The 15,246-nt window shown below is 35.1% G+C and overlaps 1 protein-coding gene across 1 annotated transcript in view; it reads right to left on the bottom strand.

The window, feature by feature from the left end:
* Nucleotides 1-15,246, bottom strand: part of CFAP46 (cilia and flagella associated protein 46) — a 70,167-nt gene that overhangs the window by 15,590 nt on the left and 39,331 nt on the right. The window contains exons 32-46 of the mRNA XM_064716873.1: nucleotides 15,061-15,209; nucleotides 13,553-13,651; nucleotides 13,173-13,302; nucleotides 12,132-12,278; nucleotides 10,642-10,842; nucleotides 9,415-9,521; nucleotides 8,431-8,613; nucleotides 6,452-6,587; nucleotides 5,551-5,730; nucleotides 4,941-5,129; nucleotides 4,077-4,211; nucleotides 3,008-3,187; nucleotides 1,832-1,999; nucleotides 966-1,063; nucleotides 208-287 (exon numbers count right to left, since the gene is read on the bottom strand). Coding sequence (XP_064572943.1) covers nucleotides 208-287; nucleotides 966-1,063; nucleotides 1,832-1,999; nucleotides 3,008-3,187; nucleotides 4,077-4,211; nucleotides 4,941-5,129; nucleotides 5,551-5,730; nucleotides 6,452-6,587; nucleotides 8,431-8,613; nucleotides 9,415-9,521; nucleotides 10,642-10,842; nucleotides 12,132-12,278; nucleotides 13,173-13,302; nucleotides 13,553-13,651; nucleotides 15,061-15,209 — 2,182 coding nt within the window. The remainder of the gene's footprint in view (nucleotides 1-207; nucleotides 288-965; nucleotides 1,064-1,831; nucleotides 2,000-3,007; nucleotides 3,188-4,076; nucleotides 4,212-4,940; nucleotides 5,130-5,550; nucleotides 5,731-6,451; nucleotides 6,588-8,430; nucleotides 8,614-9,414; nucleotides 9,522-10,641; nucleotides 10,843-12,131; nucleotides 12,279-13,172; nucleotides 13,303-13,552; nucleotides 13,652-15,060; nucleotides 15,210-15,246) is intronic.

Below are 15,246 nucleotides of genomic sequence, written 5' to 3'. Positions count from 1 at the left end.
AACAAAAGTTATATAAATTGTGACTAGATACATGACATTTGATAATGAGACACATATTTATGAATTTATGTTCTTTGGCAATTAGGAAGAGTTAAAATTCTTTTTAAAAGTATCTAAAATGTTTGCTAACTGCAACAGTGAAAGATATGAGCCTTCTCATAACATCAGTGCAATGATTTTTATCTCTTAAAAGTAAGAGGTACTTACCCATCCGCTGAGGGGGTTTTCCTTTCTGCTTTGCAGCACTTACTCTGGGCACCTCAATCAATGAGCTGTACAACTGTGATCTGTGGAAACCAGAAAAATGCTGAATAGATTATTTGACTGTCTAGCCTTGTTTATATGACTCAGATTTATTAGATGAGTAATTATGGCCCTCTAATTTAATGTGCTCACAAATACTCTCATGATGCAGTAACTACCCCCACCCTGGATGCAAAAACCTGCACATTCTAGCTGGAACAAACAGAGTGGTAAGGGAAATTCTTTTATCACTGTGTAACCAATAAGGTAGATTTCTATTTGTCCCATGACAAGTGTTAAAGACTTTTTAAATTGGTGAATGCTCTCATAGTCAGTTGCTCAATTTATGAGCTAGTTTATTGCAGCTAATTAGGCTGCTATAATCAGATAATTTGTGGCTTTATAAAGCTAAATATGACCCCTTCTAACATTTCCAAGAGCATAAGCAATAAAAGCAGGAAACTCTCAATAGAACTTAGGAATCATATTAAGAATGGCTTGAAACTTTTCAAGTGACTCTGGGGATTTGAGAGATAATTAGGGAAATGGAAAGAACAGAAAACATAACACTGAGCCACAGGCAGTTTTATTTATATATTAATTAGTTCATTATCCTAAAATTCAAGTCCATCAAAATTAGAAGTGAAAGGCAATATTCAACCACAAAAAAAGGACTATATTTGTAACAAACAGTGCTAAATCAAAATGATGAAATTTTATACCTGTCTTCTGAATGCTGGAGAATAACTATGCAGAAACTGGATGGCAATTCATCCACTATATTAAAATGTTCAACAGGAATACAGAGGTTTCTCCATGCCTGTACAGTAGTTCAAAAGCACTATTATTTTCATAGACTTTATAAACCCCATTCTCAGTTCTTTCATTAGAAAACTGATCACACACTCAGCAGAGGTGCCAGGCTCTGTCTGAGCAACAGGAAATACTGGCACAAGCTGTCCAAGGAGGCTGTGGGGCCTCCATTTCTGGAGATAATTCAAAAGCCATCTGGACATGGTCATGGGCAGCAAGCTCTAGGTGGCCCTTGCTTGAGGAGGAGGGGTTTACAAGATGACCTTCAGAGATTTTCTGTAACCTCAACCATTCTATGATCATGTAATTTTTGTGCAGTGCAGAAGAACTTATAAATATTATTTAAAACAAATAACAAATACTGTATCTTAGTCCACTCTCCATACCAACATGACCTTTACGGCCACTACACAGTTTCTGAAGTTAAAATGCTATCAAACAATAGCAGAGTATTAGCAAAGGAAATTATAGAATAATTCATAGCAACATTTACTTTTGAAAAAAAAGTTTTGCAAGAGACAGTTCACCAATAAACACTATATGAAATTGTACTTGGTTTACATGGCAAGATGTTGATAGCAGGGGAAGGTACAGGGGTGGCTCTTAGAATCTCAGAATTATTCAGGTGGGAAAAGCTCTCAGGGACCATCAAGTTCAACCACTCTCTCAGCACTGCCAACCCACCACCAACTCATGTCCCGTACACACACATATATCTCTCTGTGTGCATTTATATAACATATAATAAACCCCTAATAAGTAGCTCAGAAATTACCACTGAATTAGCAGTCAGTTGCTGTTCCACACATTTTAGAAGATCACTTGTGTTTCTGTTTTGTTTTAACTGATTCTGCAGATGCAGCAACGCTGCCAGCTGAGAGCTGCTCGTGTTGCACGTAGCAGTTAGAAGGATATTCTTCATCATCACAGACACTGAACAACTCTGCAAAATTTTTACATCTATTTATTTGCCTTCACAAAAATAAAATGAATAAATATATAAGCTATGTCTTTATAATATATATCTATGTTGAAGAGAAGTCCTCTACCTTGAAAGGTGAGATGAACCAGCAGAAGACTGCTGCTTGTTTTACAGGTTAATGTAAACAGTCTGACAATAACTAAGGAAGATTTCTTAAATACAAATAGCTGGAATTAATTTCTTTGTCTACATTTACCATCAAGGTTCCTGCATTTAGTCATCTGAGGTCTACATGGAATGGTAAATACTGTGTTCTTAGCTTAGCCTTTCAAGTAAGCTGAGTTTTTTCTGTTTCTGTGCTTTAATGGACACCCATCATACCACACAGCAGATTTCTACAAAATGCAAAATAATGGGTAAGACTATATAAACTTTTCTTTCAGCAAACATACTAATCCTGTCATTTGAACTAGGAAATATGGTTTATTTGTTCCTGATACAGGGAATATAAGCCCTACAGATTTTCTGCATCTTTTCTTTGATGGAGGCACATACTCATATGCATACACCTTCAAGCCATCTATGGGACCATGCTGTGCAGGTATCAATCCGAGAAACTGAACATAAACTGAATTATCCGCTGCAAAATAATGATTGAACAAATCCAGAGAAAGATTTCTAAAATTATTTGTTAGGGAAGGATGAAATTATTTTTTGGCAATGTCTTATCTTTGCTAATGACCATATAGTAATTTATTCCTACTAAAATTTTTTCATGCATGCAATCGTCAATGAAAATGTCAGGTCAAACACAGCAGGTGATAGAATTGTTAACAAACCACTGATCTGATGTTCTGAGCTTAGCAAATATACCATATATTTGATGACCTATATTACACTCTGGTTCTTATATGTGGAACCCTACATGTGCTCTCTATGGCCAATTTTCAGACTATGCAAATACAGTTTCATTTTTGCAGCTTCAAACATCCTCCCACGGAAAAGCAGCACAAACATTGGCTGCCTTACCTGATGAAGTGCCAAATACTGGCTAGTTAAAATTGGATCAAACTGTCGAAAGCATTCAGCCATTTCCAAACTAGCAAGAGCCAGTACATCAGTAACATTATAACTGAATGCAATAGCCACAGACTGCAGCAAAGCCTCATTGGATTGAGAAAGATACTTTTGAGCCATCCTTTGTTGTGTCTAGATGACAAAAAATAAAAAGCTTTATATTAAAATTGGTTAATATTAAGGATTTGTTATACATATACTGATTATAGCATGTTAGAGAAGATAAATATTGCTTTTTAATGAGCAATTTTAATTAATTTTCCTTTTAAGGCACTTAATGTATGATCAAAATATGCAAATACTGAATCATTTTTAGCAGACTCGAACATCTGTTTTACAACATTAAAAAATACTTGGTCTAACAAAGGAATTTCTTTTAATATAAAAGGTGTACTCAGCAGAAGAGACTTTAAATTCAAGGCAGTATGAGCAGTTCAGAACCAAGGATCAATACAATTGTTTCTTGGACAGTTAACATATTTAGTCCAAATGAACCCACACATTTCTTACCCCAGGTATTTATTGATTTTACAACAACACAAACTGTACATTCCCAATTCCTAGTGTGCTTTCAACAGCAGTAATTAACAGAGATCAGCTCACTGAGTTTCACAAAGGTTTTGTGACTGAAGTAATTTCTTTTTTCCCAATCTGCAAAATGTTATGCTCCCTTAAGAAGTCATATCTGTGAGGCAGAAAGAAACTGCCTGTGCATTCAGTCCTCGTTGCTACATGCTCAAACAGTGGGAAACCACTGAAGGAGAAATTATTTCTTTCTGAGAGAAACTGGATAAGCTCATTCAGGAGTTCCCACACAATTGACTGAGGAGCAGGACTGAGCTCCACAGCTGAGTGATGGAAAGCTGTGCGTTGGAAAGTGTTTTGTAGGTTTTTTTTGTTTTTAAGATCAAGTTTTTGTTACAACATTTCCATTATCAGTTTAAACACAACTGATAAGTTGAGTATTATTCCATAAAAAGAAAGCACTCAAATTCTAATGCAAGCTCATAAAGTAATATACCTTTAATTCTTGTATTTTCCTCCTATATTCATCATTTTGACATTTATTAGTTGATAAACCACTCTCTGTCACGTCCTGTTCACTGCATTCTGCTGAAGTCAGCGAAGATTTTCTGGTGTCTGATATAGCATCTTCCTACCCATCACAGTTTAAAAAAAAATGAATAATTAATCACTCCATTAAGTAAGGCAGGCTTCATTTCTTTCATGTAAGCTTTTGTGGAAACTGAATTAATCTTAAAAGAAATCACTATCTTAATTCCTTCATGGTAAGAGATTTAGTAATACTATCAACCATCAAAATTTGTTAGTATGTTATGAAGGCAATATGACCAACATAAACTAAAAAAGCCCCCCCATACAACTTCTGAGAGTTTGACTTTCTCATATTTGTCCTCCACTCATTTCTTCTGAAAACGTTAATTCATCACTGAATGTATAATGCCTCTATCAATTCTCCTTTTTTCACAAGGGTTCTTTACAAGGATTCTTACTGCAACACAGAAGGAATTTGCAAACCCAAGCTTTTAACCTACAAATCAATACCTGATTGCATGGATTCACAGACCATAGCTCACTCACCCTTTAAGGCATTAGAGGAATTTTTCTATCTCTCTTTTGAAAATGTTGTAATTAGCATATCTCACAAACAAATCAAAAATTAGCTACACAAGGATAGCATGCAGGCAAAAACATGTTTTTGAAATTACTCATTTTACCATCCATTTTTATTATGGCTTGCATGCAGTATACAAAACCTAGCCCTACATAAAGAGCAGCTTTTATACAAATGTATATAAAAAAATATTAGAGCAGATAAACTTTACACAGAAAAATAAATCTAACTGAAGAAAAGAATGCATACCGTAACATTTGGCTTCCAGTAAATCTCTGAATATATGGGATCTACATTGATGGCAAGTAAATGAAGTGTTTTTCCACTTAGATACAGGCACTTGGATTCGATGTTGGGACAGCCTTTGCAAAGATTCTGTATGTTTGCTAACTGAGCCAGTGCAATATGAGCCATGGTGCGTTTCATATACTTCCAATCCTGGTAAAATACATATTTACATTTATTTGCTCATATATCCCCACACAGATAGAAGAATGCATTTAAAAAAATGCAACACATATGTATTCACATACAAATTCATATGCTAAATGTGATTATACTTTCAACTACAAATGAGCTATCTTTAATAGATGTACAAATTCATTACCAACTGATTAAGAAAAAAAAGTTCAATGTGACATCCATAATCAAAGTTCAACCAGTGCCAAGGAAAACGTGGGATAAGGGCAGGGGGGCCAGCAAACCATCCCCAAGGCTAAACCACACACTTCAACCTCTGTTGCTACAAAACTACATGACTGCTCTGGGAACCCATTTCCTCAGTAGCGGAAGAAGTTATGCTATGGAAAACCTTGTTATACCTTTTATGCAAGTCATAGGACTAAACATTTTGTATTACCTGTTCTATTGCATCACCTTCAATGCTGATTTCCTCCATAAATTCATGAAATGATTCTTCTCCCAGATTTATAAACTTTTTCTCAGTAATGACAAGATGAAAAATATCCAAAAGAATTTCCACAAGATTTATTTTTCTAAGGGCTAGTTGTCTCATTAATGGGATACTAACATTTTTACTCTGAAATACAAAAGAAAATAGAATTTTAATTTCAAATATTCTTGCAAATTAACCTCATAAGAAGTTAGAATATTGTATTTATTTTAACCACGGAAACAAACATTTTAGCATTACCACCTTGATAGAGCAGAAATGTTGCAATGAAAATATTTAAGTAATTTAAAACAAAAATTCCAATGATGTCAAATACATGACAAGGCAATCAAAGTAGCTCCATAGAGTAAGAGCAGCTGGGTTTTTGTTTTTCATGTTTTATATACCTGGTACAAATATGTAATATCTAATAATGCTACATACACACTAGCAAAGTAGGCTGCAGGCTTTCATTACGCAAAACACACTATTTTGAAGACAGACATTCTTTGTTTATAATATTTTGTGAAGATTTTTTGGTTTTCCTGAGAAGAAGCACATTTTGAGGAATTTTAAACTTTCAAGGTATTTAGCAAAATAAAAATATCTCCAAATTTATACTTTTTGCTTTTGCAGCTATTAGATAAATGCCAGAATTAAATAAACTTGACAAAGACCAAACAAATCCTCTCTTCATACCTTTTTCAAATGTATCTTATGCATGCAATTTTTCCTTCTATATACAAAGAATGTTTATCGCTACAAGAAGATAAATCCTGGAAGCCCCAAATGAGATTATCCAAGAATAAGTGAATATTACAACTAAACTAGGTTTCCTTTCCACTATTAAGGTAAAAAAAGCCAATACCTCATTAAATGCAAATAAACTACAAACGTTATGAAATACTTCTTCTGTTTTGGACACTGCTGTCTGAGCTAAACTATAAGCATCTAAATAGTGACTGTGTTTGTTTCTTTTGTTCCTTTCCTGCTTGGCAGTCTTCCTGTAAAAAAAAACAACAAAAAAAACAAAACCATAAACTCAAAAGAACTAACATAAGAAAGTGCTTATTTTTACAGTATCAACACTGTTGAACATATATAATAAAACAATGAATCAATTAATAGATCAAATAGCTCAATTATTCATTAAAAATATTAAATTTGTATGTGTGCTTTTGAAATGTACAAATAGAATAAGTGAACCTTTACAAGTTATTTTTCCAAGGTCTTACTCTTAGAACTGTACGACTGCAATGCAAGAAGATGCCAAGACTCAAAGAGAAGAAAGGCAGATCATATTCTAGAGGATGTTTTTAGCAGGAACACAATGGCAGTGTATCAGGTACAAAACATATCTCAGTTGTTTTAAGGGGTGCCTTGCAAACAGCTGGGATTCCAGCATACCATGTTATGCACTTTTACTATTGCAGCAGTTTCTAGTAAAACATTGACTTGGTTTGGAAAGACAGATGTCCGCTAAGAAAGGCAGGAGTCTCCCCTGAAATGGAAAATGTAAACCCCCCCTCTCTGAATTGCTATAAATTTTAAATTAAGGGGCTCTCAGGCAAGAAATATGAGAGCAGGAATAACAGTTCTTTAATAGGGAAGAATATAAAAAGATAAAATAAACAATGCAGTAAACTAAACACTGCCAGAGTCAGAACACAGCCTGACACCCTGTGGGTCAGGGTGTTGGTGGCAGTGCCATTGGAATTGTGGCTCAGCCCTCCTGCAGTGTCAGGGGTGGTTCTGCTGGAGCAGGGGGATCTGTAGAGAAGGATGGATTCTTCCTCTGAAGATCCAGTGGGAGAAGAGGCAGCTGCTGTTCCTCTGGGGAATCCAGTGGAGAAGCCGTGCTGGTGTCTCAAAATCTCTGGATTATATCAGGGTAGCAATGCTTGGCTCCTCCCTCTGGATTATATCAGGGTAGCAATGCTTGGCTCCTCCCTCTGGATTATATCTGGGCAGCAATGCTTGGCTCCTCCCTCTGGATTATATCTGGGCAGCAATGCTTGGCTCCTCCCCCTGGATTATATCTGGGCAGCAATGCTTGGCTCCTCCCTCTGGATTATATCTGGGTAGCAATGCTTGGCTCCTCCCTCTGGATTATATCTGGGTAGCAATGCTTGGCTCCTCCCTCTGGATTATATCAGGGTAGCAATGCTTGGCTCCTCCCTCTGGATTATATCTGGGTAGCAATGCTTGGCTCCTCCCTCTGGATTATATCTGGGCAGCAATGCTTGGCTCCTCCCCCTGGATTATATCCGGGTAGCAATGCCTGGCTCCTCCCTCTGGGCTCACATCTCCCAGTGGGATGCTGTCGTTCTTATCAGCCATGCAGAGACATTCAGTAGCTGTTATCAGCAGATGTCTCCCCAGAGGGAGGAGTGGGTGTGGAAGAGATAAGGAAAACTGCCCACTTGACAGAAGACAACTGCCATACAGATGACAAATAGAATACTATTTGCTTGGCAATCCAGGACAAACATTTCAACAGTAAGAATTGCAAAAGCCTGTAAATACTAGAGAATGACTGGTGTGGCTGCTAAAATATGTCTACAAATGAGAAGTCAAAAATCTGATTTAAGAGATGCAAACACTTTGTTTTGACCTCAAAAGAGAACAAAAGAGAACTCTGCCTTCAGTGTAAATAATTTTTGATTTTACAGTGTGTTTCTGAATACGGAACACATGAGGAATGCAAACAGACATGTAGCACCAATATACAAAATCTAACTATGTTACCTGCTCTTTTCCATCTTAATTAGACTATAAAAAGCAAACAAGACACTTCATGGACTAGTTTAACCTAAATAAATTTTTTCAGTAGAGGTATATTCGTACCAACAAATATTTGCACGTTCCAGCAGTATTTCAGCACTGTAGTTTTTATGCCCATGATGAAGAAAGTCCTTCTCAAGTTGAACTAATTTATTGTAGGATTCCTGTAGAATGTGTGGCAACTGAGCAGAATTGGCATCAATTGTCATATGATCCTGGGCAAAATGTATCTGAATAAGTGCTTTTCTGGAAAGAAAAATGAAATACAAGATAGCAATCAGAAAGCACAGGCTTTTTGAGAACAAACACATTTACCTCTGCCTTCCTTTAAATTCTAAGAAGTCTACAAAAAGTACCACAGTTGTGTGTTTTACAAATTATAGTAATTCTGAAAAAATCCAAATATTATATTTTGAGATTAGAGAAGAGGTATCACTTGTTCCATGTATTTAATTATTCCATCTTCCTCCTAATCAGTCTTCTAAGAACAGATGAACTGAGAAGACTCATAACAGTCTTCCTTTTCTAGAAAAGCTTCCCATCTATGGAAAGACAGGAGTGTAAGTGTTGTACACTCACCCTTCACCAACACATTTTAAGGTCTCTGTGCTTTTATTTCAGTATAACTGAAATAATTGTTTAGTTTCACCAAGAACAGGCTTCTTGGTTCATGTTGAGAGCAGAAGTCAGAACTGTAGACTGCAGTAGTGTTGTGGGAGTGTTCAAACAGGTACCTCTGCACAGGCAAATATACACTGCACCTTTAGGTAACCCGCACTGCGAGCTATGCACGATAGGCTGTGGTGTCTAGTTTACCAACACAACAGGTAGTGGGGCTACATGCAAGCATTTGAGAAGGAAATACGGAATTTAGGAAAGAAATTGAAAATTTAAAAAACCGAACCACCACATAAATTACTTAGAACAAAAATATTTGAGAATTCACAGAATTTGCCATAAAATAAGAAAGCATTGAAAAAAGTACATATATTTGCAATGTAGCTGCATTTTAGAAGCTGGGCATATTTTAGAGAAAATACAGCTTACCTGGCTTCAAGGGATGCAATCATAAAACCCAATTCTGATTGCCTGCCAGGTCTCTTCAACAAAGTAGATCGAAGCACACTTACAGTATGTTCCAATATCTCACAAGCCTGCAGGTAACACCAGAATTTTCATAATTCTATTTTAAATGTCTACAGATAATAATAAACATTAATTTAGAAAGCTTAAATTTTGTACACAACATGTTAGTTGTCCTGAAGATGGCTAGCTCCTGATAACTGTAAAGAAGTCTAGAAAGTCTGAGTTACAGAATCACCAGGTTGGAAGAGACCTTCAAGATCATCAAGTCCAACCCAGCCCCAACACCTCAACCATAGCACCAGTGCCACATCCAGGCTTTTTTTAAACACATTCAGGGCTGGTGACTCCACCCCCTCCCTGGGCAGAACATTTGAGTACTTGATCACTCTTTCCACAAAAAACCTTTTCCTAATATCCAGCCTATATCGCTCTTGGCACAGCTTAAGACTCTGTCCTCCTCTCTGTGTTATGATCATACATAGATTGATGATTACATGAATGGTGCACATACATACAAGGAGAGAAGATGGAGCCAGATTCATCTTGGAGGTACACAGTAAAAGACAATAGGAGTTTAGTCAAAATCAAAATAATCCCTCTACATGACACAGCCTTGAACAGTTTATCAAGGTTAGATCATCACAGATATAAGACTTTATTTATGCTGAAACTCATGAAAGTTTAGGGTTTAACAGTAAATGGATATTTTGATGTTATAGGGCTTTAGTTAAAAAAAAAAAAAGTGTTACAGAAGTATCTCCCAGAATCTAGAAATAATATTTGTAAAACTATTTTAAACACTTGGGAAAGAAAAGCATAATAGAAAATAATACTGATACAAAAGAAATCAGTTAAGAGAATCAGATCTCTGGGAGTTTAGTCATACATACTAGATTATAACTGGTTTTATTGCAATAGGAGAACATACAACTTATCATAAGAACATCCTAAACTTCTGTGGGTAGAATCTCATTCTGATTGTCCTGCAGCTGTTTGGAACCTGTAATTAATGTCTGTTATATACTCAGAGAAAATAACTAGAGAAAGAGAAAATTTAACTCTATTTAACTATATTTAACACCTAATTTTGCTTTTATTGAAATGGAAAGGCTGTAATATTTCACTGAGAGAGAGCATTGCTGAAAAAAAAACCAAACCACAATCTCCAAACCCAAAAAATTTCCTTACCATGCTCTGTTTTCCTTCCTCCTCTTCCTCTAGAATTGCTTCTGTTAGACTAAGGGTACTGTTATACCAAAATTGTTCATCTCCTCCCAGAAGCTGTGCTTTCTCAAGCAGTGCTTTAGCTTGTCTGTGGTTTCTTTCCAGGTTAGCCAACACAGCAAGTAAGTACAAGCACTTTGACATATCAGATAGGGCCCTCAGCGCCTAGAAAGAGAGAGATGTGTTGTATACACTAAAAATCCACTACTGCTATTCATATTTTTGTCTGTCCATATTTTATATTAACCTTAAAGAAATAAAAAGTGAATGCTATTTCCCCAAGAATCTGCTGAACTTCTTAGTTAATCCTTATGGTGCATCTACTTCATATTTCTTTCTGTTCCTGTACCTTCTATTTCACCAGTCAAATAAACTGTTTTTCTGCTATTATTTAGTATGTATATATCTGCTAGTGTTTGTCAGTGTCTGATGAAGAAATGTGATGATGAAAGATTTTTTTTGTCAACAGTACAGATACACTAGAGATCCAGCAAATTCACAGTGTTGCTTTACACTACTTATAAGCTATATAACTGGTCCTGTATAAGGAACAAATATTGTATAATATTTGTGTACTAGCATACAGACATACAGGATTCTGTTGACAAATTACATAATTAAAATTACTGTCCTCACTAATGTATTTTGAACTTTCCTCAATATACAATGCTTAATTAATGCTTTATAAAGGGGCATGTATTATTCATGAATATCATTCATATATTATTATTCAAAGTATTCATGATTGTACTAAATTTACATAGGCTGTGTTTTCTTACAGGAGAAAAAATATTACACAAAATAACAGGATATCAATTACACTTTCTTTAAGTAAATGTTTTACTGCAATTATTATATTTCAAAAACTTTTATAATGATGCACAGGGCTAAAGTGGAAAATGTTAGATATAGGGAAAATATCTGTAATGTATAATCCTTCATAATCATGAGATGATGCAAATCTGTTAGGTGGAACATATGGGCACTTATTTCAGATCTGCCAGAACTCTAGGAAATAATTTCAGTTTTATCAAAAAATTGCAGTCAATCCATAATGAAGTTGAAAATTAAATAATCAGACTTTCAAATGATCAAAATATTGAGAGGATGGGACTAAATGCTCTCTCTTCTTAACAAACCTTGAACTTTTCCCACCTATTTAAACAAATAAGGTCGAAATATACCCATATCTTCCAAGGCTACTGCAAAGCAGACAGAGAGGCTGACACTACTTCAGAAATTTATATAACCTTCAGACAACTCCCATAAAGTTGGACTGAAATGCCATATATTTAAATGTACATATTACATATGTTGAAATGTAATAAGAAATTGGTTTGGGGTGGTGGGAGAAGGCTTGGCTTTGCAGTTTGATTATTATTACTCCAACAAATAATTGCATTTTCCCTACACATGTTATTAGTGTTTCTTTTTCTATTTAATTTGTATTGTACCTGAGTTGCAGCATGGGCCTCTGAAAGCAGAAGCCTTGCTGGTTGATACAAGCCTAGCTGAATTAGTACTTCAGCTTTTTCAATCCACAAGCGAGGGAAAGAAAGTGCACTCAGTCCTTTTCCTGTTACTGCATTTACCTCAAAACCCTGAAAAAATTAGAGTATTACATCTTCATAAATGTCAAAAAACCTAGACAGAATACAAGTTGTTAACTGTGCCATCCCACACCTCAGCTGTATTTGTATTTTCTAACTTCAAAATTTAACATTATATTACAAGAACAACAGGTAGTTTATGAGATTTGGATTTTACAATCCTCACAAGGCATTGAACTAGTAAGTAGATACTATTTAAACTAACTGGATGACAGATTACCTACTTAGATATGCTGCTGTTACAAAGTTGACTTTTGGTAATAACTAAAACTAAAAGAGGAATACTATTTACAACAGCTAAAAGAGGTGAATTGAGAGGGATTAGTAATTCGAAAAACAATGCACAAGTATGGGAAAAATATACAAAAAGAGCAAAATGGTGTGATGACAATCCAGACAGCATTGCCATAATAAAGAGCAAAGTGAAGCTAAGATTTAAAGAATCAGTAAGGCAATTATCTTCTTAAAAAAGAGACAGGAAAGAGCTGAAATACTCACATGCCCTTAAAACAATATGAAAACAGAAGCAAAACAGTACATGTTGATGTAATGGAGAAAGAAGAGAAAAAACAAAACCAAGAGTGAATACAGTATCTCTTTTGCTTCTCAGTCTTTTTAATCCATTTGCATTAGTCTCCAAATTCATTTGTAGGAAAGTAGTTTTACTTTGTATGAATAAAGATTCCAATCTTGTTTCTCCTTGATATAAATAATATGCCAGGCAAACCTCAGCTTCCGATGATTGCTAGCAGAATTTAGATAGCATGCACTTTTTATTATTTTTGTGTTCATGTATTTCTCAAGTATTATCTAAAAACAAACTAGCAAGTGCATTAAAAAAGGGAAAGAGTAACTTAGTATAGAAACTGAAGGAGAAATAAAAACCTTTTCCCTTGAAGTAAGGATATTCTCATTCCTACTACCATTAAGCTGAGCATTTTCAAATAGTACTTTTCTTTCTTCTGTCTTCATGCATACATTTTTTTCTTTTTCCAGTGCAATCTCTTGCCTACACCTAAATCACAGGAACAAAAAAGTAAACTCAAGTATATTTGAAAAAGAATTTCATAACAAAGTATTAGTGTGTTCGGAGTCCTTACCATATACTACTCTGTAGATAAACACTAACCAAACTTGCACAGAATCTTAGGGCATAGCTAATATACCAAAGGTGTGTTCAAGATTTTTTTTTCCCCCAACAACGCTCATTAACTATAGAGAAAACAATCCCAAATAAATACCCCCTCAGAAGGGAAAATACATACATTGCTTGCTCTAATTCACTAATGTATACGTCTCCAGCAGCTTTCTCATGATACACAGATGCCTGATTCAGTTTTAAATCTGAGCATATCAGGGCAATTCTACAAATAAAAAAGAAGAAATGTTTAAAAAACAGCCTGAATCCTCCATATGTTGCTTCATATAAGTACATTATATATACATAGCACATATTCCCCATTTGTCAATCCTACCTTCTCATGTCTTGATTAATGCTGGCAATAACAAAGATTGTAAATAAAGGCAGGGAAAATTACCTATAGACCGAGGTCACAGAATAAAGAATAGTTTGGGCTGGAAGGAACTTCTAAAGATATCTTATCTTTAGATGATCTTTGTGAAAGATGCCCTTGCATCCAATCTGACCTGGAACACTTCCAGGATGGGACATCCACCAGTAGGCCCAGTCTAGTCCATCAAACCTGTATCACTCCAGCTTAATGGCAAAAATTATGTACTAAAACTACGAAAATATTCCTATGGTTTCACAATAACACGCAACCACCTCCACCCTGCCCCTCCATGTGTATGTGCTAATCTACTTTTCTGTCCTGATTAAAGAGTAATATATTCCTACACATCTGTCTAATCATATATAGACATCAGGTCATAGATATATATATAAAATACCATGAAATAAACACAAGTCTTGAGGAATCAACCAAAAAAAAACCTGTCTGGCAAATCTTGGGTGAAAATAATTTCCTAAGAGAAAGTCCCTTTTAGTCTTGAAAGAAAGCAACTCAGTAATCAATTGGCAGAGAAACAGGTATATTTGTATACATGAACATCTACTCTGCTTGGTGGGATCAGTTTCAGGCATTTTAAAGATTCATTATGTGGTATTTCACAAACCATCAGAAAATAAACAATTATTGCTTATGACCGTTACTTATTAGGCAATCATTATTTAATACCTACCAAAAAAGCATTATAAAATGCTTTAACTAAAATGGCAAGAATTTCAATTGCATGCATATTAAATACTTTTAAATCACAACTTTTAGGGGTTAGCATCCATTAGAAATAACATAATTTTGGTCACAGAGACAAATCTCTCTAAAAATGCACTTACCAGGGCAACTTCTTTGTGCCCTTATGGTGGAGAATTTATTTTTGATGCAAATAGGGAGTCTGCCTTTTGAATACTTCATAGATAAGACTTTTACAGAAATTTGACTTCGCTTTTTTCAGTTAGATGACAATACGGTATTTCAAAAATTTTTCACGTGAAAGTGGTGTGACTTCATAATCTCATATTCTTTCCACATGGGAGATCATTTTTTGTAACAAATAAATTTAGTGGCTTTGATTCCACAAACCTATTCACCAAAATTCTATTAAAATGCATTTTAAAAGAAAATAAATAAAAATCCATTACAAATATAAAACAGTAAGTCACAAAAAATTCTTGTTACTACTGTTGAGATATTAATGGATGGTCCACTCCATTCAGTTTCTCTTTTATTTAAAATAAATAAAGGATACAAACCGAAGGTGATAGAGATCAGACAGACTTCTACACTCCAGCACTTCACTAGCAATAACTTCAGCTAGCTGAAAGACTGGAAGAATCAAGTGGGGGCAAAAAATTTTCTGTAGTTCTTTTGATAAAAGGTCCATAAAATACAAAGTGCAAGTCTGAAAAGAAATTTTTTAAAATTCAGTCAGTATAAAC

The sequence above is a fragment of the Zonotrichia leucophrys genome, chromosome 6 (assembly GCF_028769735.1).
Source record: "Zonotrichia leucophrys gambelii isolate GWCS_2022_RI chromosome 6, RI_Zleu_2.0, whole genome shotgun sequence".
NCBI lineage: Eukaryota > Metazoa > Chordata > Aves > Passeriformes > Passerellidae > Zonotrichia > Zonotrichia leucophrys.
Note: the sequence above shows the minus strand (reverse complement) of the source record. Positions and strands in the feature narration are given on the sequence as shown.